This window comes from Pteropus alecto, unplaced genomic scaffold (genome assembly GCF_000325575.1).
Source record: "Pteropus alecto unplaced genomic scaffold, ASM32557v1 scaffold94, whole genome shotgun sequence".
NCBI classification, from domain to species: Eukaryota; Metazoa; Chordata; class Mammalia; order Chiroptera; family Pteropodidae; genus Pteropus; species Pteropus alecto.
Window position 1 is genome coordinate 13565643 of NW_006437736.1, and position 24669 is coordinate 13590311.

The 24669-nt window shown below is 40.3% G+C and overlaps 1 protein-coding gene and 1 pseudogene across 2 annotated transcripts; one reads left to right on the top strand and one right to left on the bottom strand.

Annotated features, from left to right (window-relative positions):
• Positions 1-202: 202 nt before the first annotated feature.
• Positions 203-24669, bottom strand: LPCAT3 (lysophosphatidylcholine acyltransferase 3). 2 transcript variants are annotated; one of them, XM_025048660.1, is made up of 13 exons: positions 24415-24669; positions 6190-6297; positions 5577-5683; positions 4940-5033; positions 4736-4773; positions 4140-4318; positions 3218-3326; positions 2399-2485; positions 2130-2296; positions 1351-1498; positions 1114-1272; positions 875-1003; positions 203-554 (listed from the first exon to the last, which is right to left on the bottom strand). In XM_025048660.1, exons 1-12 carry the CDS (start codon positions 24563-24565, stop codon positions 887-889), a joined length of 1464 nt encoding a protein of 487 aa, XP_024904428.1. In that variant the 5' UTR covers positions 24566-24669; the 3' UTR covers positions 203-554; positions 875-886. The 2 variants fall into 2 exon arrangements, with proteins under 2 accessions (XP_024904428.1, XP_006914721.1); XM_006914659.2 differs by having other exon boundaries at positions 203-604; positions 24415-24668.
• LOC112481969 lies at positions 7998-8116 on the top strand (annotated as a pseudogene).

Sequence of the window (24669 nt, forward strand, 5' to 3'; positions counted from 1 at the left end):
ATTCCTAAACTTTGTATGTAATGGTGTAAACCATTTGTTCTCAGATTTCAGGAAAAGATGTTTGCAGTTTGGTTCCAGGTTTTGAAGGTGGGCTTTAGCTCCAAACTTTTGCAGTTACTGTACTCTAAAAGATAGCCCTGATTATTGAAGCCATGGCAAACATGAATTGTGTTTAACAGAAAGCAGCCAGGAATGCTAGCAGTGAAAAACTGAACAAACAAGTGATTTTATCTGGTACAGTTCCAAGGTAGAAAAAGTGGAGCAGGCAGGGCCTTGTACCCCCTTCCCCCATGGGGGGCGGTGGTGGTAGCGGCACATATACAATCATAGTAAATTGGCAGAAGAAAAACAACAGATTCCTGGGTAGAGGGGAAGAGATAAGGCAACGTGCATGGGGGAGCCCAGAGGGGAGACATGGGTCCCTCTACTCCTCCCACAAGAGTGTCCCCTTTGGCCCAAATGAAGACTTGGCTGGCAGTAGAGGCACAGCTGGGAGTGCCATGTCTTTCCACTCCCTGGCTTTTATGTTTTCTGTGCTCTGGGGTGAAGAAGTGCTGTAAAAGGGGAGACAAGTCATTTCTGCACCAGTCTTGCTCTAGGCCACCTACAAGAAAAGAAATTTGATAGGAAGGCTGGTCAGTTACTTCTCCTGCCTTAATCTATTTGTCCCATGTGAAAAGGCAGAAGACTTCCTGGTCTTAGCCCTTCTAGCTTCTTCCTAGCATGCTAAGTTAGAGTAATCAGTACTTTTCCTCTATAAACCAGGCTACCTTGAGATTCACTCCAAATTCCCAACACTCTCCCCCTACCCCAAATCTGTTGCTTTATCCTGTAACCTAGTAGTTTCAGATTAGCTGTAGAGATGTTTACTTACTAGGGAAATAGATTATTCCATTTTCTTTAACTTCTCTTTCCTTGGCACCATTGCTTTGTAAAGATAAGGCAATATCAATAGTAGGCTCAAGAAGAAGATGTGGCCAAGAAAATAGATGGATTTATATACCTGCGGGGAGAGACAGGCCACTGAGGTAAACAGGCCATGGAATATAATATCCTTTATTACTCGAGGTTTTAGTAATTCCTTCCCATCCTTGCAAGCAGGCCTTTGCTTACCTTAATCCATTTGTCCCACGTGAAAAGGCAGAAAGCAGTCATTGAGTAACCCATGAAGAGCCAGTGGATGGTCTGCTGCACCAAATAGTAGAAGGGTTGTAGGACAGTAATGGAAGCCAAGTTGCTCAGGGTTGGGCTGTCCCGAATTAGCCTGGCAGCCTGAGGAGGAAGGGGAGAGCTACTCAGTGTCTTGCCCCGTCTCATTTTCTTTTTTCACCTACCACCCTTAAGGCCTACCTGTCTTTCCACGATAACAATGAGGAATTCCATCTGGAAGCAGATCAGGTATCCTGAGTGTAGGCCATGCCAGAAGGCCAAGAATAGCAACGAGAGACCCTGGGATAGTTCTTTATTTCCAAGGAACTTGAGTCGTTTGAAGATGTAACTAGAGAAAAGGGTGGGTAAGGATGAGCCTCAGACTAGTCCTTGCACTCCCATTATCCTGCCTATAGGTTCTCAGCTCCCTGGGGAGCGCAGTGGTGGTGGCTGGCTCCCACTTGGGGCTACCTGGTGTGAGGGATGCAGTGCCATCTGATTAGCTGTGGAAATGAAAGGCTGTGAAGTTGGCATCTCAGAGGCAGAAAATAGACCCAAGGCTAAATAAGCTGGGTGAACTTGGGCAAGCCACTTCATACAACAGATAAATGACCAGTGCATACTAAGTACCTGACAAAGTTGCAGTGAACAGGACAGACCAGTCCTCTACTCATGCTGTTTACACTTTAGTGGTGGGACTAATAACGAGTGTTTCTAAATAGGGCAATGGAGAACATAAAACCAGTGGCAGGACTGGGATTAAAATGTAGGACTTAAGGCACTTAACATATCTTGCTTTTGTTTTTCAAATATGACAGGAAGTTTTTGGGGGGATGGAGGGGTATGTGTAAGAATGACTGGAGGTTCTACCCAAAGTGAGAAAAGATGGAGAGAAGTGATATAATACACTCCTGCCCTCGAATCCGGAAAAGCGGCAGAAGGTGGGAGCTAGAGTCTAGGCCTTTCTTCCTGCTGCTTACCGGGCCACCCAGGCGTTGGTGTTGGTGTTGAAAGAGGCGATGGTGCCAGTGAAGCGGGGGTTCGTTTCAAAGAGCCACACCTTCATGTTAGCACAGGCATCCCACTTTGCCTTTCCGTTTTCATCAAAGTCGTTGAAGCCTAGCCCCGTCAAGATGCATACTCCCTCCTGAGGGTAGGACCCAGTCAGTCAGGGTTCTGGCCACTCCTCCTCATCCCTCCCCACCCCCTGCTTGTCTAAATATGACCCTGTTTCATTTTTTCTACTTACTGTGACCAGCCAACAGGTGACATATTTGTACAGTACAAACTTGCCCCAGATCAGCATGTACATGCAGCGGAACCAAAAAGAGTGGTTCTTGAGAAAAGAAAGAACACATGTATTAGGGATACCACCTAGGCTGGATGAATTTCCTTCATGGTTGACTACTTCGCATCTACCTGACAGCGTGCTTAATCGCCTCTATATAATACGCCAAGAGGAATAAGCAGGGAGCCCAGTGAACATCCATTCACCTCCTTTTCCTTGGAGAGTCCCAGAAAAAGCATTGTCCTTAACTTTTTCCCTAAAGGACTGAGCATCTGGGACACTATGTACCAAGGGACTTTTCGGTATCCATGCTCAGTGTTAATTTAAGGAGGCAACCTACCCAGAGTGGGTATGGAACTGTTGCAAGCCTTTCGGCTGGGCAGGCACAAAAGCCAGCACTTCCCCTTCCCTTGCATTTTGAATTTCCTTAGGAGCCCCCAATCTATCAAGAGAACAAACAGGCTGGAAAGGACCAGAAGCTGCTATGCTCCAAGGAGTCACTGGGCTGTAATACAGCAAGCTAAGAGCTGTTCTTGGGGAAGGTAAGGGGTGCTAAAAGTGCACCTGGCACAGCCCTGTGCCCGCGAAGGTCGTTCAGTGCTGGCTGATGAACATGTCTCGACCCGGCTGGCATTGACACCAACTCTCACAGATCTAGAGCAAAATCAACATGCGTTTGTAGATGGCATTACCCACTTCTTGGCTATCTACAGGGATCCTTGCCTGTCCATTTTCTATCTCGGATGCAGTCACACTGCTGCTGCTTTAGTAGCCACTCACTTCATAGTCTTCAGAGAGGAGATAGTTTTCTGTGATGTGCGGGCTCAGCAGGACGTGGCCCACCAGGTAGACAAGGCCAAGACTCAGGCGCTTGAGAGCAGGTATGGTGCTGGAAAGGAACATAAAAGGTCACAACACGCAGAGGCCAGTCCCTTCACCCTCTGACCTTCAATCATGGAGGGAGTGTTTTAGAGTGTGGCTACTCATCTGGGATGGGACGAATAGCTCTGCTGCCCAAGTCTATGCTCAGTTACTCTCAGGTAAAGACTTCTCTGTGGTTGGTATTGGAAATGGTGACTGCAAACTCCTGCGAGTTACAGGAAACGAAGGGCAGTGGCGCGGGGAACAGTGTGTCGAGTCTGTGGTGCTTCCCCTCAGGATACTACTGATCTCAAGGTCTCACCAGTGTCCTCAGTCTACTGGGACAGAAAACCCAATGCATAGGAGATGATACCAAGTTTGAATCCACTCCTTCCTATCTTGTTTGAACCGATGCTCAAACATAGGCTGGACATGTTCTCAGTGAAGGGATTTTTCTGGTAACTTAAATTTCCTGTCGTATATATTTATATACATTTCCATAGATTTAATCTATTTTTTTAAACTAAGAAAATGGCTATTAAAGGCAGGGACATGACTGGTTTAAGCAAAATCCTGTGGCATAAAAGTGAATTTTTATGTTTGTACTACGTGGTCAGAATAGATGGCTGGAAGCGACCTAAGCTGAAAAGCGCCCACTGCCTGCAGCGAGCAGGTGTGGAGTGCCTGTTAAGACAGTCCAGGGCCTGTGTGGCATGGGCCTGGGAGCCAGCGCCACACTGGAGAATGCAGCTGGGGCTGGCCTTCAGGAAAGTCACATCAGAAGTAGCTTTATAGTGGGTAAGACACCTACACAGAGGTCTTGACCAGGAGGGGCAATTACCTGTTTGGTATCTTCCCTGGTATGTCAGTCAGCTGTCCCTGCACCAGCTTCATGTAGTGGTTCATTGAGAACTGGGGCCCTACCAAGAAGGCCCCATAGAAGTAGGAGAAACCAGCAACTTCCAGCAGGGAAGGGACACCCCGTATGGCATTTTTCTGTTGCTCAGAGGACAAGGAATTCTATGCCGAGAAGAGAATGAATGGTTCAGGACAGCCTTGAATCTCCCCGCAAGAGCCAGTTTGCGTGTTCCCCTCCCTGGTGGCCCACTGAACTGGTTCTGCAAACAGCCATCTCTGAGGGGATGATAATGGAGAAAAGTAGTTGCTTCACTTGGAAACGAGTGTGTGTAGGGGTAGCTTAAGCAACAGTTGACTGCTGCTGCCTTTCCCAATGCCTTGCTGGCATTGATCTCTGGACTTTGTGCAAAAGCTGGATCTGGGCAAATTGGGTTTGCTGATCCTTACTCAATGCTATCTGATAGAGTTCACAGAGGTTGGGAACGAGGAAGAGGCTCTGCTCCTGGCATTCTGGTCCAGTCTTTTGGTAACAACTGTCTTTCTCCTTCCTTAACCTCTCTGTGGAGGAATCGTACTTACCTGTGCTCTCCCTCCGTCAAAGTAGTCAACAGCCAAACCTGAGCAGAGAGAGAAGGTGTGGCTAGAGTAGAGGGCGAGGACACTGAGGATGTGGCCTGTGGACTTGGGGTAGCCAGGAGTGTCGGGGGAGAGTGCAGAGTAAGTTAATGGTCAGATGGGGAGGAGCCTAGGTATAGTTGGGGAAGGAAGTGACCCATCACTCACCAATCAGCTTCAAGGTAAGAACACAATGTGGCATTGTCCACTTGATATCGTAGTTGCCAGTGGCTGTGTAATAATATCCGGCAAGAAGGTAAGCCTAGGAGAGGGGAAGTATTTACTATTGTTATGATTTATTTCCTCCCTGCCCTGAAATCCAATATAGTCCTTCATTTTTCCTTTCTCCTAGTCTCATCATTAAAGTCTCATCCTCTAAATGGAGAAACTGAGCCTATAAAGGGGGAGAGACTTGCTCAAGGTTTCTCAGCAAAATGTGGGCTAAACTGAGAATTTAGATGTTCAGATTCTGTCGCTCATTCTAAGTTGATTTTCTGCCTTGTCTTTAAGTTACTCCCCTCATGGACAGCTGGGTTCATACTGGCCAGAACCAAAGAACCTTAATGCACAGTCCTATGCAAAAGATTAACTGGCACCCTTTCCTTGAGGCAGGTAAAGTATTATCATTGCCATCTGCAGATGAAACACAGATGAGGCCTGTGTAAAGTGACTACCCAAAGTCATACTGCCAAGTGTTGTCAGGAGAAAGGACAGAAATTAGACATCTCCTAGTTCACTGCTTTTCCTACACCACAGTCCCCAACTTCCTCCCACTCCCAAACTGCTGTCAGGGAAAAACATTTACCATCTGGAAGCAAAAGGTAGTGAGGACAGCAGTGACGGTGCGGCCCATTAGTCGCAGGATGAGGAACTGAAGGACGATACATAGTAGGGAATGGAAGAGTTGGTTTCCTGGGTGCAGAACAGAGCAAATTTTATTTTTATTATTTATTTATTTTTGGCATTCCCACCCTTCCTGAGACTTCTAAACACAAAGAATACATAAAGAAAAAACGTTGGTATTAGAAATTTTTTTTTCCAAAACAGCCTCATATTTTGGAGGAAAGGAAGGAAATTAATTGTATGAATTAATTGTATTTCTTAATACTTGAGCTCAGTGTTGCTCCTGAGGGAACTGCTTGGATCTGTCATCCAGTTATAGCCACAACAGAGAGAAACTGATGCTTCCCTGTTGATGGGGTCTGGCAAGGGTAACCACTCTCAAATGTTTTATCTGGGAGAGGATTGTACATAAAAGGAGAATTTAAGCCGTGTACTGGTCTACACAAACCCTTTCTTTGCAAGAAGAGCATGATAACGTCCCTATCCATCAAATTCTCTCCAGGAAATTTTGTTCGAGTCTGTTCCTTCCCAGGTTCCCTGTAATCGCAGTGCCACTGCTAACTCAGTTTACTCACCAAAGTTAAAATAAGCAATTGAGAGGCCTGTAAAGGCGTGGAAGAGATGGATGAGGTAGCTGTCCTTGTAGAAAAGGTAATGCCGATAAAACAAAGCCAAGGGGTAACCTGAGGGGAGATCAGAAGAGGGTTACTTGTGCCTGGTGCTCTCCCAGTTTTTTTTGCTTTGGAAGTTTATCTGGCATGATACTCAGCCTAGAGGGGAAAAAACATACATTATATGGATGTCGACAGAGAAGATAACAGTATCCCCAAGAATCAAAAGTCTCTTTGTAAATACACTTTAAAAACCGAAGATAGTAATTTTATATCAAGGCAATATGAAACCGGGTCCTAAGGCTAGGTTTCATTTATAGCCTATTAAATTTGCTAGGAATTCTCTTGAGTTTTTCTTAAATGATACAAGGAATTGAGGGTACCTAACTATGCCCAGAAACACTATTTTACACTTTTATGATCTATTATAATTTTCCCCCATCCTGTTAGCAGAGTATTATCTGCTGGATTATTAAGAGGATAAATATAAATGAATACCAGGCTATAAACTGGTATTGCTGACTGCCTATACAGTTGCATAGCAGTTACAAGATACTGAGGTCTGAGCATCCACAAAGTTATAAATCCATTAGAGATACTGGAAAAATGTCTGCTAAAGCTGTGATTCAGAAAGAGTATGGTCCCAGGGCCACAACTGAACTATAGTGGATCTCCTGATGGGCCATGAACTGATTATTCACGGCCAAGGGTTGCTTACTGAATTAAAAGGCTCAATAACACTTGGTATTCCCACAGTAAAGTTAGCATCTTCCGCGGTGTTACTACACACTCACACTCAGTGTTCTGTCAACAAGTCTGGCTGATGTGCTTGCCAACATTCCTACTGTAGTGCACATGTGAAGAACTAGAATCCCTACTGCGTTTTGGAAGGACACTTTACCTATCCTATCATTGCACTGTGTTCTTGAGTTAGTCCTTGTTTACAGTTGCTGCAATTCTTGCTTTTAAATGATAAGCTGCAGTTAGTTTATCATTGGCAATATAGTTGTGAATCTGGTTAACTCTGAAATGCTTAGAAGAGTGTCATATACAAAGAAAGCACTTAATTATTTATTAAGTGAATAAATAAATGGATAATCATGCTGTACAATTACCTTATGTCCTAGTCTTTTTTCCCATACTTTTTAAAATTTATGATCATAGCCTGTGGACTTATGTAACCTATATTTTTTTACATAACAGTGTACCCATCATTTGATCTTCTTGGTGCCAGGATTTGCTGGTGTTGATAGCTGTTCCCGTAATGGGCTAGGCTCTTTATCAAATTTATAGCTTCATGCAAGTAGTTAATTTTATAGATATCCTGTGGATTATTGGCTCATTCATTTATTCTACAAATGTTTGTTAAATGCCTACTATATGGCAGGTTTTGTTTATAGAGCATATAATGTGGGATGAGGTGGCAAGATGGTTTATTTTCTAGCTAGCTGAGATGAAGTGATATAGGATTACTAGGTTCAAGGGAGAAAGAAACATCTATGACCCTTCACAGTCAGATGAATGAACAAAGAAACAGGATCAAGTCTCATACATATCACATTATCAAATTTGGCAAGGACAGAACACCAAGTTGTCAGCAAGTATTGCTAAGAACCAGAGCCAGGTAACAGAAAGTATATAGAATAAGATCTGACTCCTTTAAGCCTTTTGTGTTTTATTTTTAATGTTTTAGGAATAGGGCTATAAATGAATATAAACAATAAACAGGATAGATATTAATTATCTAGAGTACTCAAAAAAGTTCTAGATAAGTCTATGGCCATGCCACCCTGAACATGCCTGATCCCATCTGATTTTGGAAGCTAAGCAGGGTTGGGCCTGGTTAGTACTTAGATGGGAGACCACTTAGGAAGACCGGGCGCTATAGGCATTAAAAAAAAAAAAGTTCTGGATAGCTAAGAGTTTACTTCTTTAAACACTAAAAACCTCAACCAACTGGAATAACCAAAATGCTGAGGCATTTGGAATGCTTGAAATTAAAAAACACATTACTCTGCTTCCTTAAATTGAGTATAATTTAACATTTTTTTGGTGCCCTGGCTCATTATTATTCTAGAATAAAGTCAGGATGGGTTGATGACCTGTCGAGGTGTGTCAAAGTGTTTGTTTTGGCTCTTGTAGGGCGTACACTGTCCTGTATTCTGAGTGCTTGTATCCATTTCTTAGGGCTTTTCTGCCCCTTTCCTTCCCATGCAGGGATCAGTAGTCACTTCTTGATCCTGCCAAGAATAATTATTCTCCCTCCAAATTTACTGTGGGCCTTAGAAACCATAACTGTTTTAAAAATGTGAAAAAAGATATAAGACAAGAGCAAAGGTCTTGAGTGCTTTCCTTATAGACTTAGTGCTTAGCCTGGTAACATCTGTTCTGGCCACTCAAGATCCTTTGTGCTATTACCTGTTTTTGGGTGTAGTTTGGGGGTATATTTGAGGTTGTTGAGCTCTACACAGACAGGTGAAGAATTACTGCACACTAGTAAACATATGGTAAGACGACGGAGCAATTGGCAGGAAAAAAAAAGAATGCGGCAGGCCGTTAAGGTTACCAAGAACATTAAGATCATAACAGAGAACAGCAAAGCCTGGACTGAAGTTGCAAAGGGGAAGAAGGAAATGTGCCGGGGTGAGTTGCTGTGACAACCCAGAGCTGATTTTGAGTGTGTAAACACCAAACCTTGTTCTTGGCTGCTGCTCAGCTCAACAGGCTTTGGAGCCTGGCTGCCCAGTCAGCCCTTCAGGGATGTGCTGTTTTTGTTGAGGACGTTGTCCTAGAAGCTGTTTCTGAGTCTTAATGCTTTCTTGTGAGAACCAAAGCTTAGTATAGTGGCCACAATCACCTGAAGAATCTTTAAAAAACAATGAAAGCACCTCCTGACCCTCCTCCCCACCTGTCAGAGTCTGATTCAGTAGGTCTGAGTGATCTGATATGCAGCCAGGGTTAAGAAGCCTTGCCTTACTAAAATCCTAGTGCAAGAAAGGAGCACTTACTAGGTCCTGAGAATAAAATTCTGAGCTTGATGACTGAGAGCTGCTGTCTTTAGCATCAATAGCATCAAACGGGCAGAGGTTTGTTTTAGAAACCTGGTCTGGAGGTTTTAAAGAACTTGTTCTGCAGCACTATAACTGTTTCTTTTTTGATTGTTCGTTTAAAGAAGGGCCTTTAGAAACTTATTCGCAGATGAAGGATGATGACCTAACCTACCCTCTAAACCCGGGTCTCCTACTAAAATGGGAGTGTTCCAAGAGCAACACCAAGGGCATTCCAAATGTTGTGACCTTAGCGCAGACTGCTGGGGTACGCGGCGTCTGGTCCTCTTCAGGGGTTCAGGTCGTCAAGCACACGGAGCGTATGCAGCTGTGTTCTCCAGTCACTGGATGTCTACTCAGGCCTGAGCGCTGCTGGAGTCAGGGACTAGGATCTCTTACAACCTAGTTGCTAGGAGAACTCCTTATTTTCAGTACAATAGTTATGTAATTACTTATTAATTCTAGTAGTTCTGAGGTTTCATTTGAAGAAATAGAAATTGGCTGTTTTCATTAAAGTTTGGTAAATTTCTTTGCCTTTCATCTTGTATAGCTATTTCTGGGCTCTGTAGGAATAGGCTACGACCCCATTTGATCAGTCAGTGGTTCATAAGACTCTGGTGAAAAGAAAATAAAGCATGTTTTGGCAAGTGTGAAGGAGAAGATGGAATTAGAACCGCTATATGTTGGTTTAGCCAGATCTTAGCACATCTACTAGAAGTTTTGCAGAAAAAAATTTTAAGTAATTTAACTGTTAAGTAACTTAATTATATTAAAACAAATCATACAAAATAGAATGCAAAGTTGCCTTGTATTTTAAAGATACAATATGAGACTTCAAGACTTTTTGTCTTTTAACATCCACTTTGTGCTAAGGACTCCAGAGCCCCTGAGAGCATACATTTAGTCTTCTACCACTTTAGGGAACTGTCTATGAGAAAACTTAAAAAGCTCTGCTCGAAATCCATATTTTTTCCCTTTCCTCCAGATTCAGAGGAAAATGTCCCTCTTTTCTTTCTAAACGTCTCCTTCCCTTTGGCCTCAGTCCTCTGAATTCTACCCGTACCAGTCTTATTTGGGAACTTCCTTTATGATTGTTTTTGCTATCTTCCTTATTCTTTTTTTCTCAATAACAACTATTATTATCATCAGTACCAGCAACTAACCTTTATTGAACACTTACTGAGTGTCATGCATTGAATTAGGCCCTTTACATACATTATTCCCACTTAATTTGTACAACTCTATGAGGTAAATAATAATAATATTGCTTTCATTTTATGAATAAGCAAACAAATCAAAGTAGTTATCTAACCTGTGTTTAGTAGCTAGTAATCGATGAAGCTGGATTCTAATCCATGGTCTACCTCTAAGTCTATGATTTAGCCACTTAGCTCATTATCTCTTCTACCTCAACCCTCTAGCCCTCTAGCCCTCCTCCCATCTACTCTCGTCCTTTTGCTGCTGCTTTTAGCTACTGTTCATTTTTCACTTATTCCTTTTGCAGTCAGTCTCCTAGAATTATGGTCACTCCTAGTTCTTGTCTATCAATTTCTTTCTTAGCCTTCAGCATTGTGGCCCAGGCTATCACTCTGAACCTCTCCTTTACTTCTTGTGAGATCTGGTTTAGATGGGCTCCTTAAAGTCACTGAAACTCAATTCAAAATTCATATTTGTAGTTAGAGATAAAGGATAGGGGACAGAAGCTAAAAAAAAAAAAAAAAAAAAAGATATGTCTGTCACTGCTCTTAGAGATTGTTTACTAAGATTATGACCACTCTATGGAATTTCTAGTTAAAAGAGATGATCGGAAAAAAAAAAAACAAAACAAAACAAAAAAAAAACCTTCCTTTATCTCATCTGGATGTTGTCATCTTTCTAGATTATGGGATGTTACCATAGACAAAGAATATTTTGCTTTGGGCAATATTAGAAGGCCACAGTTAAGATCTATCTACTCTTTTAATCAAATCTCAGTTAAATTTTTCCAAGAATCACAGACTAGAATATAAAATAGGTCTACTTTCGGACATGGCTTAGTTGTAGTGTATTTTTATCAAATATTTTCACATGAGAATTTTAACATTATTTCTACTTTGAAGGTCTGCCACTCAAAAATTTTCCCTGTTCTTTCACCAAAGTGGACATTCCTTGTGCTAAATAACTATGCAGAGAAAAGGAAGACATATAGAAATAAGATGCAGAATCAAGCCCTGCTTGACACTATTTCAGTGATAGGTAACTGATTAGACACTTAGTGCTAAAAACTTAGTTACTAATTGCAGTCAGCTGGGGCTGACACTGGTAGATTATGGACATTTAGGTTGGGATGAAGCTCACCTCTGGAATTTGTTCAGAACTGGTCCTTTGTTTACCAGATTAAGCCTTGTTGATAGTAAGGGCAAGGTGCCAATATACCTTGTACATCCCTCTTATAGCTAGAGCTGAGTCATGTGCTGACTAGTTATTCATCAGATATACAGATTCTTAGAACTGAAGACAGCTTAGAAATCACTGACTCCAAACCCTTCATTAGATAGATAAGAAACTGAGGCCCAAAGGGGATAACTGGCATGCCCAAGGTTAATAGAGCACAGCTCAAATTAGAATCCACATCACTTGATTTCCATTCTGATATTCTTGCATCATGCCTTTGCTCTTGGCAGCGACCTGCGAGTGAATCACTAATAACTAGCTGTGCGCTTTTAAAACTACAGCTGTATTATTCTTTGATTTCTCAATAACTATCTATACTCCAGCACCTGTTTATAGACACATGCACACCCATGTTTATGTTTGCTTACCTTCCTATCTAAACACATTTAAAAACTTCATTTTAATGCTAAATATAGGTGCTCTCCCGTACTTTCTTTGTTAATCTAATTCTTGGGCCTCCCTGTCCCTACCCTGCAGTAAGAATACAGCAGTTCATTTCTGAAAGTTACCTCCAGCTGAGTACCTCAAACATTTTGGCAATTGTGGAATAAGATTTGGGGAACTAGGACAAGTGATCAAAATGACCTGAGAATAAAAGAACAGAGTGGACATTTTAAAGGTCCACTAGTGGATGGCAGTTACTTGTGAGAAAGAAAAGGGTTGTTATGAAGGGTAAGAAATATTAGTTTTTTAGTTACTTAACCCAACCAAATAACCTAAACTTGAACTGCCCCAAAGTCCTGCTGGAAGTAATTCTTTAATTGTTCCATTTAAGCCAAGTAAGGCCTTCTTAAACTTAGTGCTAGTGACTGATATGCTCACACGTTGACTGACTGGTGAAACCTGCCGCAAAAGCTGCAAAGTTAAGATACAACAAAAGACTTACTTTGATGTCACCAACCCCCTTGGTTGTTACGCTACAGAAAGTAGACACTCATAGGTTCTCACTAGTTTCTTAGCCCAGGAAAGTTAGTCATCCATTAGCGGCAAGCCCTCATGAGTATGTTAAGTCTGATGAGATGGCAACAGGGATGTCAAGAACGTTATCTTTATGTTTGAACACTTGGATTATAGTATTTTTCTATATTACTAGAGTTTGTTCAAATGGTCAATACTCATTTTGTTACTTCAGATAATTTTTTCCTAAAAAAGTCTACAAAAGTTTATATATTGAAAGAATGTTAAAGCTGAAAGAGGCTACTGACTGCCATTTCTTCATTTTAGTAGAAGAGAGACAACAGATGTCTAGATTGACTTTGAGATGCTTTAAGACACTGAAATACCTTTAGTAGGGATAAAATGACATCCCTGTTGCCTATATTCAGTGCATTTTATCACATTTTAATTATTTTGAAGTTAGTAAACTACATGGTGGCAACTTCTAGCCAGATTATCTGATCAAGTGCAGGCATACCTCCTTTTATCGTACTTTGCTTTTTTTATTGCACTTCCTAGGTGTTGTGGTTTTTACAAACTGAAGTCAAGACCCTCATTAGCAAAGACCCTCATTACCACTTGCTTTATTGCGACACTCGACCCTCGCTTCACTGCGGTGGTCTGGAACAGAACCTGCGATATCTCCAGGGTATGCCTGTTGAACATCCCTGGACTTAGGAATCAAAAGTAATCTACTTTAGAAATTCAGTTCTGCAGTTTGGGCCAATTACTTAGATTCTTTGTACCTCAATTTCTTCATCTGTGAAACAAGAAAAAATACCAGCCATCTTGCAGGCTATTGTGCAGATTATAAGAGAAAATAGTTGTAAAAGCATCATATATGTACTTCCTTTAGGCAACTTTAAAAATATTTATTCTATGTATGGGCAGATATTTTATATAAGCATATCTATACCTGATTTCTTGAAATATGAGTATTATTTTAACTGATTTAAAATAAAAAATCTCAGGCTCAAGCCACTAATCTAGTAGAGGGAAATTTTGGCATTTGCCCACCTTGATCTGATTTAACAAAATGAAGCCTATAGCAACTTTCAGAAATAAAGGTCTGTAAGTTGCACCCAGTACTCCCAGGAAGAATCCAATTTGCTAAGAAGCTACTAAAGCTTCAGTTTCAAGGCCTTTCATTTACATAGGTCCCTTTTAAAGCCCTGGGGGTGGGGTAGGGGTGGAGCTAGCAACTTATTTTTGTAAAACTTGTAAGGTATTTTTGTATTTTTTTTCTTAAATAAGGTTCCTAAGATTATATGAACTTCAGGTCCTGCAAACCCCGGATTATTTAAAAAAATAATCAACCACCACAACAAAACTGATAGGTGAGACTTCTTTTTCTCAGCAGGTATTTCAGCAAATGAAACAATAAACTTTTTTACCCAGCTAAGATTCTAATGGGAGAAAAGATAATAGCATCACACCCTTTAATTGTCCTTATGAATGTGAATAGGCATAATTGTTTGTTGGGTTCTCTAGCTCTGTGATCATATATAGATCATCTTTATAATTTTTTAAAATGTACAATTCATTGAATTTTAGTATATTCACAATGCTATGCAACCATCTCCACTATCTAATGGCAGAACATTTCCATTGCCTTAACAAGAAACTCCATACCTCTTAGCAGTCACTCCCAATTCAACTGTCTTCTTAATTTGACAACTACCAATCTACTTTGTCTTTATGGATTTGCTTATTCTGGGCATCTCATATAAATGGAATCATACAACATGTGGCCATTTGTGTCTGTTATTTTTCACTTTCACGTTTTCAAAGTTCATCCATGTTGTAGCAAATACCAGTACTTCATTCCTTTTTATGGGCAAATATTACGCCATTGTATGACTATATAACATTTTAACCATTCATCAGTTGGGGTACAACTGGGTTGTTTCTACTTTTTAGCTAATATAATAATGCTATGAACATTTGTATACAAGTTTTTGTAAGCATATGCTTTTAATTCTTTTGAGTAGACTATGGAATTAGGAGTGGAATTGCTGGGTCATGCTGTAACTGTTTAACTTTGAGAAACTGCCAAACTGTTTTCCCCAGTGGCTGCGCTATTTGCCATTCTTACCAGCAATGCATGTGGGTTCTAGTTTCTTCATATCATCATCAACACTTATTTATTTTTGATTATAGCCATCCTAATGGATGTGAAGTGGTATGGCACTGTAGTTCTGATTTGCATTTCTCTGACTAGTGATGTTGAGCATCTTTCCATGTGCTTATTAGCCATTTGTATGTCTCCTTTAGACAAATGTCTATTCATATCCTTTGCCCATTTTTAAATTAGGTTGTCTTTTTATTGAGTTATAAGAATTCTTGATACATTCTGGATATTAGACCCTTATCAGTTATATGATTTGCAGATATTTTTTCATCCCATGAGTTATCTTTTCACTTTCTTGATAGTATCTTTTGATGGTATCAAAAGCTTTTAATTTTCCAATTTATCTCTGGAAACAATCTATTTCATCCTGTATCAGCATCTCAATATTACTTGAAGATCTGGGAAGGACTTTCAGAAATATTAAAAAGTTATATATTTTATAAGTTTCCTACTCTTTTAGAAGAGCCAATGAAGAATTAAGAAGTGGAGTCAGATTATCCGTTAGCTAAAGAATAAAGATTTCTAGTAGCCCTTATGGTTCAATATATTTAGTTAGGGCCCCAGTATATTTATACTCCAGCTATAATCAATCTTTTACACTTCTGTCTGAGATATATGCCATAGGAGACTTAAAGTATACTATTCTAGTTGGCTTCTTCTTGCTGGCTTGCAAACAGAAGTTTTATATTTATGGACAGTAAACCAGAGTAGTGGCCAAGTCCATCTGAGTTTAGAATTGCTATCATAGCAGAAATTGGAAACCTCAAGAGCTATAAGCCATTTACCATGAGGGTGCCACCTCTGATTAGAGCACATAAATATATAGCGATTAAAACTTTAACCTCTTGGGACCTCGTATTCTCCTTAGATCTGTATACAATATATGCATACAAATCCTCAATTATTTTTATAGTGAATTCTTAATTGTGTACAAAATTACTACTTTAACAATTTTATGTAGCAGATATGACTATGTATGCTTTTCTAATAAAAATGCCATAGCAACATGAATACTTGTACTAAAATGTATTTTTAATTGACAAAATGTTATTTTAAATTTAAACTTAGCCTATGGTTAGAGTGGGGCATTTAAATAGTCTACTTGATGACTTCGTGTGAGTCAAGAACAAAACCTGGGCCTGATCATTTTTGGCCTGATCTTCTATCTACTTTCTGACAAGCTGTCCTTACAGTTACAATGCAATGACATTTCTATCAGAAGCCTCTATTGCTCAAAATTATGGTACATGATTCTTAGACAGACTCCTTCATTCAAGGTGTCCAGAGTTTCATGAATCTCACTTACCTTCATAGCCACTGCTTGAATAGGGAGGAACTTAGATTTGAAACCAGTCCATTTTAGGCCAAAGGGAAAGTCTTATCTAGAAATTATTTATCCACATTTTTAGTCTCTTATTACCCCTCCCCCCCCATTTTGAAAATAGGAAGACATAAAGATGCATAAAACATATTTTGGGCTATACAACTTAGGTAGGCTTTGAGGGTCCTAGGATGCTATTATTGCTTCACCAAAAGAACTCCAAGTGGGCCCTAAATCTCCTGGCCTTTGACTTCAGCAACTGCTGGGAAAATGTACACACACACACACACACCGCTCGCCCCCATACCCCTTAAAATGTGAGGCAATCAATTAGGAGAATGCTATATTGCTCAAGGAGGTTAATACATGAAAGAAAAGGAAAGATGAACTATTAGCCTAACAACCTCATGAAAAAGAGTACACTTTAAAATAATAGACTACAGTACAGTAAATACATAAACCAGTAACATAGTTGTTTATTACCATTATCAAGTATTACGTACTATACCTAACTATATGTGCTATACTTTTATACGATTGGCAGCACAGGTTTGTTTACAACAGCATTGCCACAAACATGTGAGTAATCTTACGGGACCCCTGCTGTATATGTGGTCAGTCTTGATGGAAACGTCGTTATGTGGCATATGACTATACACTAAACAAGTGATCCTCAAACTTCAGGGTAATCAGTATAACCTGGCAGGCTTGTTAAAACACAGATCACTGGGGCCCATCTTCAGAATTTTTCATTTAGTAGGTCTGGAGTAGACCTGAGAAATCTGCATTTCTAACAAGTTCCTAGGAGACACTGATGCTGCTGGTCCCAAAAGCACACTTTGAGTCTCCTTGGAAAGGAAAGAGATAAATATTTATTGAGGGAAGAGAGAGGACAATTATTTAAAGCTATCTTGGGTCAGGCAAGGTCAACTATTCACACAGTTTATCTCATTTAGCTCTCACAGCATCCCAATTAGCAATGAAATGCTTCTCAAATTTTTCCAGAGCAGAGGAGAATGAACACATCTGCACAAAGGATATAGTTCTCTAGAAATGAGAAATTTCTTTGATGACTACATTATTTTTTAAATTCATGTAAATTTTGCATTTGGTTTCAAAATACTGCTGTTTGCTATGAATTAAATATAATTTAAAAATTATTTATCAGATAAACTACCTAAATCTTAACCTCAGTTCTTTAGTAAAGACTGGTTTTTGGGAACATGAAGAAATAGATGGCTGAAATTGAGTAATTATAATTACTCTATGGTAAAACAGATAGTAGATATTTAATCTAGAATTTGCACCTTGGCCTGCAGGTCTCTAGAGACAATGCACATCCTACTACCTTACTCAACATCCCCTCACCCCCCTGCAACTCTCCCCCAACCTAAAAGGCCTCTACTGGGTTTTTCTCTACTATTCCTTTCTGGGTCCACTATTCTTCTAGCCAAAGTGAACTACTTGAGTTCCTCAGATTTGTCTCACTCTTCCTGATATCCACATATATGGTCATTATTCTTTACAGCTGGAAAGCTCCTCATTTATCTCTACCTGACTAGAATCTTCCATACTCTTTAAGGTCCACTTGAAATGCTATTTACTTTTTAAAGACCAAATCCCATGCTTAAAAGGCTGTAGGACTGAACACCTCCAGTGAATTCCCATGGCTGCCCAGACAGATTTAATGTCAGTGAGTATGTAATTATTTTTGCTAAATTAGCTTGTGCATATAATCTCATGGGTCCTGATTTACATATGTTTCTGCAAAGAAATGATTCTATTTGACATTAAAGTTACACTGGCATTCAAAACATGAAGTTTTGTGCAATGTAAGATATTGGAATATAAATAAGTGTTTGAAAAAATATGTTTAAAGGAAATCCCTAAAACAGGAAGCTTTAGCTTATGATGAAATTTGTGCCTGTAGATTAGAATAAAGTCTAAAAATGTAGAATATACCTACACTTTTAGAATTGAAAGAGGCCTTGAAAGTCATTTAGGATCACCCCCTTATTTTACAGTAGTAGAATTCTTGGACCCTGCTTTGTATTATGGTCAGAAGTCCCATTTGTTTAGTTAATGCTGTTTAATTTTTATCTAGCTTAGCTTTGGTCTCTAGTAATTTCAATGCTACCTAAAGAAAGCTTTTTCCACTGAATAACAGTTTTAGTTCTGAAGGGCCAGACCTGACTTTGGTCCAAAGGTAACTAAACTGCAGGACCTCTTTGATTTTAAAAGTTGCTAACCCTAGTGATGCTAATTCTGAACCTTTAAGGAATGAATCTTTACTCCCAAGTGCAATTTTTGATGAGTCTAACAGCCAAGCCATAGTCATGGCCAAGACAACAGAACACTCATACTAAGCGGGGTGGCCATCTGCTTCATTTGGCCTGCTCTAGCTTTGGATGTTGAGTGGGTTCTCATATGCTGGTTACACCCTGATTTAACCACAGAGTGAAAAGAGAAAAGGTTATCAAAGGCATTTATCTTTCCCCCACAAGCTCCTCTCAATCCCCATGAGGTAAAGAGCAAGGACTCTAGAGTTGGAGAAATGGGTGTGACCATAGGCAAGTTACTTAATCTTTGTAGGTCAGTTTCCTATCTGCACAAGGGAGATGATAACAGTACTGTAATTATCATATGGGTAAAAGGTTTAGGTGGGGTACTGTTGAGCTCTTCAAACAATGTCTGGTATGCAGCAAATCCTTAATAAATGTCAGCTATTGTTATTACCAATACGGGGATAGAAACATATTCAATCAACATGAATTAGATTCTCTTCTCTCCATATAAGCTTTTCCATGACATTTTATTCCCTCCCTGATTCAGTTATGATACTAATATGGACTCCTAAAACTGTATCTTTAGCCCAACTTCTTTCCTGAGCTCAAGACTAGGCTTCACAACTCTCAAGACACCTAGAGACACCCTTAAAACCTAAAGTAAATCCCAAACTAGATCATTACTTGGCACTAAGTAATATTTAACCTTCCTCTTGCCCTTTCTGCATTTGTGAAAGATACTGTCATCTTTCCAGCTACCCAGGCAGGAGGGCTGAGTTGTTTTTTTTTTTTTTTAAATTCTTTATCTTCCATTTAGTCAGTTGCCAAGTCATTCATTTATTCATTGACTTATTCAATAAATATTTATTGTGCCTTTTCTATAAGCCAGGGTGTGTGTTAAACTCTGGGTATACTGTGATGGACAAAACTTACATGGTTTCTGTTCTCATCTACAAATATATAATTACAACCTGCAATGTATACTTGGAAGGAAATTTCAGGTAGGATGAGAAAGTACAACAAGGGACATACTTTAAAATGAGAGTCAGGAACGCACTCTCAGAGGAAGTGACAATTTGAATGGAGACCCAAAAGACGAATCTGTCGGGTGAATAACAACTGAAGAACATTCTAGGCAGTGGGATGAGCAGGTACAGGGGCTCCGTGGTAGGAAAGGGCTTAATGTCATTTCTGAGGAACTGAAAGATGGCCATGTGGTTAAAAAGCTCTGCTTGCTTGAGATGAGGCTGGATCAGCAGGCAAGGGCTTCCCAGCCATGTATGGAAGACTCGGAGGGTTCTGAGCAGGAGTGGCACAAGATCAGACCACTCTGGCTACTTTTGGAGAATGGACCGGAGAGGCAAGAACAGAATTAAGAGACCAGTTAGGAGGTTACCCAGGTGGTTCTGGTGACAGACTATCAGTGACTGTGGTGATGGAGAAAAGTGGATATATTTGAGACACAATTTGGAAGTAATACTGATAGGACTTGGTGGGTTAGGGTTAGGGTTAGGGTTAGGGTTAGGGTTAGGTGACTGTGATGTGAAGAGAGAGTGAAAGTTGGTGACAAGGCTGATTCTTAGGTTTCTGGCACGAGCAGCTATTTAGATGGAAGTGTTTACAAAATCTACCTCTCGAAAGATTCTGTATTTCAAAAATACCTCACATGAGATCCCTCCTTTCCCTTCTTCATGCAACCACCTTGCCTCCAAGTCATTATAACTATTTGGATCATTGTTCCTTCTCATTAGTTTCCCTACCTTTTGTCTAAGTCCACTTCAAATCATCCTACACTGTATTACCTTCCTAATACAGCTTTGGTCACATAATTCCCCTTTCAAATATCTCCAATGGGATCCTACTAAATTTAGTAGGTGATCCTACTAAATGAAGTACAAACTCCTTACCTTGGCTTTCAAGGTTCCATAACCTACCTTTCCAGTCTTATTTTCCACTACTTCTCTACTTAAGTCCTGTTTCAGTCAAACTGGACTATTTACTGTTCTTGAATGAGTCACTACACATTACTACCTCAGTGTTTTTGCTCAGGCGATTCCTTCATGTCAATCTGCTGAAACCTTATTCAACTTTCAAAGTTCATTAAAGGTCCAATTTTTAAATCTCATGAAGCTTTGTAATTCTCTTATGGCTCTCAGATTTCTGCCTTTTATTGTGGTTATTAGAGTACTTATCTCACGCCCATTCCCTACCCTCTAACAAACCGTACATAATTATCTTTGAGTGCAGAGTTCTATTACTCATACTGCATCACTGCTTTTGCCCTTGCAGGGTCAAGCACTGTAGGTACATTTATTAAATTTATTTAGAACATTTCATGTTATTATGCTAAGGAGTGATGAGACCCAAGTTGTTGAAGGGGAGATGTTTTCCAGTAGCATCTGCCAGTACCAGGGCTTGTAGCAAAATTCATCTTCTACCAAACTCCCTGCAGTTATACACAAAACAAACATACACACACACACACACACACACACACCTTTAACAGAGTCTTCTGGCTGTTCACAGTACTCCAATGCAGCGGTAAGCTTACCCTTTTCTTAAAATACTGAATATTAAAAATTACAGCCTCTAATCAAAAAACAGCAAGTATTGGCGAGGATGCGGAGAAAAGGGAACCCTCATACATTGTTGGTGAGATTGCAAATTGGTACAGCTGCTATGGAAAACAGTATGAAGGTTCCTCAAAAAACTAAAAATGAATATACCCTTTGACCCAGCAACTGCACTTCTGGGTATTTATCGAAAGAAAACCAAAACAATAATTCATAAAGATCTATGCACTCCGATATTCATGGCAGCACAATTTACAATAGTGAAGATATGGAAGCAACCTAAATGCCCATCAACGGACGATTGGATAAAGAAATTATGGTTCACATATACTATGGAATATTACTCAGCCATTGAAAAAATGAAATCCTACCATTTGCAATGACATGGATGGACCTAGGGGTTATTATGCAGAGTGAAATAAGTCAGACAGAGAAAGATAGATACCATATGATTTCACTTATATGTGTTATCTAAGGAACAAAAAGAACAAACTAATCAAAAACAGACTCACAAGTATAGTGGACAATTTGGTGGACTCACAATATAGTGGACAGAGGGGAGGAGGGTTGGGAGGCTGAGAGAATGGGGTGAAGGGTTAAAGAAGTACAAATTAGTAGTTGATAGTTGGACATGGGGAGCATGGAAGAGAGAAAGTAGTTAGCATTAATAAGATGGCTAAGTAGAAGGCCAGGGGAGGGAGGGAGCAATTGGGGGGATCATTTTATGAACATTATAGATGTCTAACCAATGTACTGTATACTTGAAACTAATTTAAATAAATAAATTTATTAAAAAAATTATAGCCTCTAACTCAGGATTTTTCAAACTACTTGTTGTAACCTGTTAATGGGTCATGAAATCAATTTAGTAGGTTATATACAGTACTAAAAAATAAAACAGAAAATAGCTAAACTCACTGCCTGTAGTAAGACAAGTAATGTTTCCTGAAACTTTTGTTTAAAATACATGTCTACATATGTATGTACTGGTTAGGACATAAAACATATTTTGTATTATGGGTCTCAGTCAAAAAGATTTGAAAGCTAGTACTTTAATGTTTTGCACCCCAAGATCAGCACACAGAATTCAAGCAGGGAAAGTAAGATGCTAAGAAAATAGTAATGAGACTATCTAATTCAAAGTTATTCACACTTGAAAATATGAATGTCTGATAAACCTAACTCTTCTTCCAGGTACCTGCATTTTGGTGCTTTTAACCCAAATTAACCTCGAATTAGAAGAAATTGAGCTAGAAATCATTTAGGACTCTAGGCCTTCTTGGTGTCTTTAGCAAGGATTTCCTCCAGTATCCCAGTTCCCCAAGAGAGCTAAGTTTAGGACCCAGGAGCTCCATTGCTGAAAGGCTACTGGTTTCTAGGTTACAGTACAGTAGCGATAATATCTTTGTAGGGGAAACATTTCCAACCAGAATGTACTCCTTCCATGCACATGTCAGGCTTATTAAATTATGTTTGCATGCATGTATTTAATCTATATCTAGTAAATACCATCCTCTATATCCATGTGGAAGAGCTATGCCTGATATGAGGCAAAATAAAGCCCCAAGTTGATCTAAAAATGAGAAATACTATGAGTTACTGAAGGCAGTGGCACATATGAGGTAGGAAGAAGGGATAGAGGAAATGGTCGAAGAGGCACAATGGCTCAGGAGTGTGGTAGATGTATTATACCAAGTATTTATTACTTTCATGATTGGTGGTAATGAGAAGATGAGAGCAGAAGGGTAAGATATGGAGATAACAATTTCTCAGTCAGTTGTATGCCCCATGACAGAACAACGGCAGTAGCCCACCAGGAGTACACAGGCCATATTTGACGGTGAGCACAAAAAGGACACATTCGAAGTCCTAATTCCAGGTCTAGCTCCATTTAACAGGCTGCTCTTTATAATTCATTGATACTTGTGTTACATTCACAATTTATAGTTGAGAAATCAACAGTGAGTTTCCTGACTAATGAATGTAAACACTCTTAATTGCCAATTACAATCCCAACAAATAACTGGGTCAGAAACAAGGTGGAAGGAGTGGGAAGTTCAAAGCTAATGTGGAGTAAAGAACTGTAGATGGGCATGCTGATAAATGTGGGTTAGATCTGGGTGATGTTGAGGAAGTCACACAACCTAACGTTCCCTCCACTTCTAAAGTTTTACAATTCTACAAAGGAAAGAAAAGGCAACTTTTATCTGAAGAAAGGTTATCTTGGTTTGCTTTGTAATAGGCCAATGGCAATGATATTAGCCAAGCTTGGTTTGCTTTGTAATAGGCCAATGGCAATGATATTAGCCAATGAATTAATGCCTCTCCCATTATCTAGATTGGGTTAATACTCTTAGGTGATATTATATGTCAATGTCTCTACTGAGTACTGGAAAAACTCCAAACATCTTTCTGGCATTTAAGGCATTCCACATCTGCCCAACTTTATCTCAAACTTCATTATTGTTCAGCTCTCTAACCCTCTGCTCTTGTCTCAGCCCTGTTTGCTTAATTCTTCCCCACCCTTATTCTACTATTTAAAGTCCTATAACCTTCATAAAACCTTCCAAATATTTATATATATCAAATTTTGACCTTTGAGTTCCTAGAAGACTTTACAGCAATCCTATCAGGTAGGCGTTATTGTCTTCATTTCATAGGTAAGAAAATTGGGGTTCAGAGATATTAAGTGGCTTGCCCAGGGTCCCACAGTTTGTAAGCAGCATGCTACTTCCATATATTAAAAATGTCATGGAGGAAGGATGTAGTAGAAAAGCCTATAAACCAGTTACAACACAGCTTGTTGTGGCATAAATTCAGACATACCACATCCTTTGAACCATACAAGTAATGAACGCTTGGGGTAGCAAGGATAGTTTTTAAGGGGGTTGTCAGTCCTGTTTCTCAAGCCCAGTATTAAAATGATATTCCAGTAAATGACAAGTGGTGGTTAAGGGGGAAAAAAACATACGGTATAAGAAATGGGGCAGAAAAGGGACGAAAGTGTAATATGAGTTGGCAATACATAAAACAGAGAATAAGGGGCTGAGGAGGCCCATAGGGCTAAAATACTCGTGCTATCGATAAGAAGCGCGCGTGTGAGAGTTGATATTAATAACAGACAGCAGTGCACATGGACAGAGAGTAGAACTCAAGAGAGACAAATAAGGGCAGGTCGTGGGGACACGGGGTAATCACGGCATGGTGAGAGGGTGGTGGCGCCAAATGACAGGTCAGAAGGGTACAACAGGGGTCGAAGAGAAAGGTGAAGAGGTTCAGAGGGCACAGCACTCCCAGACTCGAGACAAGACTTGCCTTTCTCTCAACAGCTGGTTGGTGTGTTTTAGGATTCACATCTGCACCCCACAAAGCCCTCGCGGCTAGCTCCAGCAAAAGGGGTAGGTCACGTCCCCATTCCCCGGGAACTCTGCGAGGGGGCGGAGGGAGGCACAAGGGTCCTTACCCAGGAAGATGGAGATCATGAGCCGCAGCGCCTGTTCTGACGCGCCCAGGGACGTTGCCAACTTGTTAAGGCTCAGCTCCTCGAAACCCCACTGCAGTACCCTCGCCAGCTCTGCCACGGTTCCCACGTCCCCCTCAGCTGAGGACGCCATCTTAGCTTCAGGAGCCCCCCTCAGGGACCCCTCGGATCCGCGCGCCCCGAATGTGAGTCCAACGCTGTAGCTTCACCCCCAATTCCGGCCTGGAGCCCGCCCAC

Bases quoted from the DNA above. Each gene is read 5' to 3' on its own strand.
- LPCAT3 (XM_025048660.1), bottom strand. From the start codon at position 24,565: ATGGCGTCCTCAGCTGAGGGGGACGTGGGAACCGTGGCAGAGCTGGCG. The intron at 6,298-24,414 runs GTAAGGACCCTT...ATCTCCCCTCAG, and splicing joins CATGATCTCCATCTTCCTGG to GTTACCCCTTGGCTTTGTTT. The intron at 4,774-4,939 runs GTGAGTGATGGG...CTCTCTGCTCAG, and splicing joins TCTTACCTTGAAGCTGATTG to GTTTGGCTGTTGACTACTTT.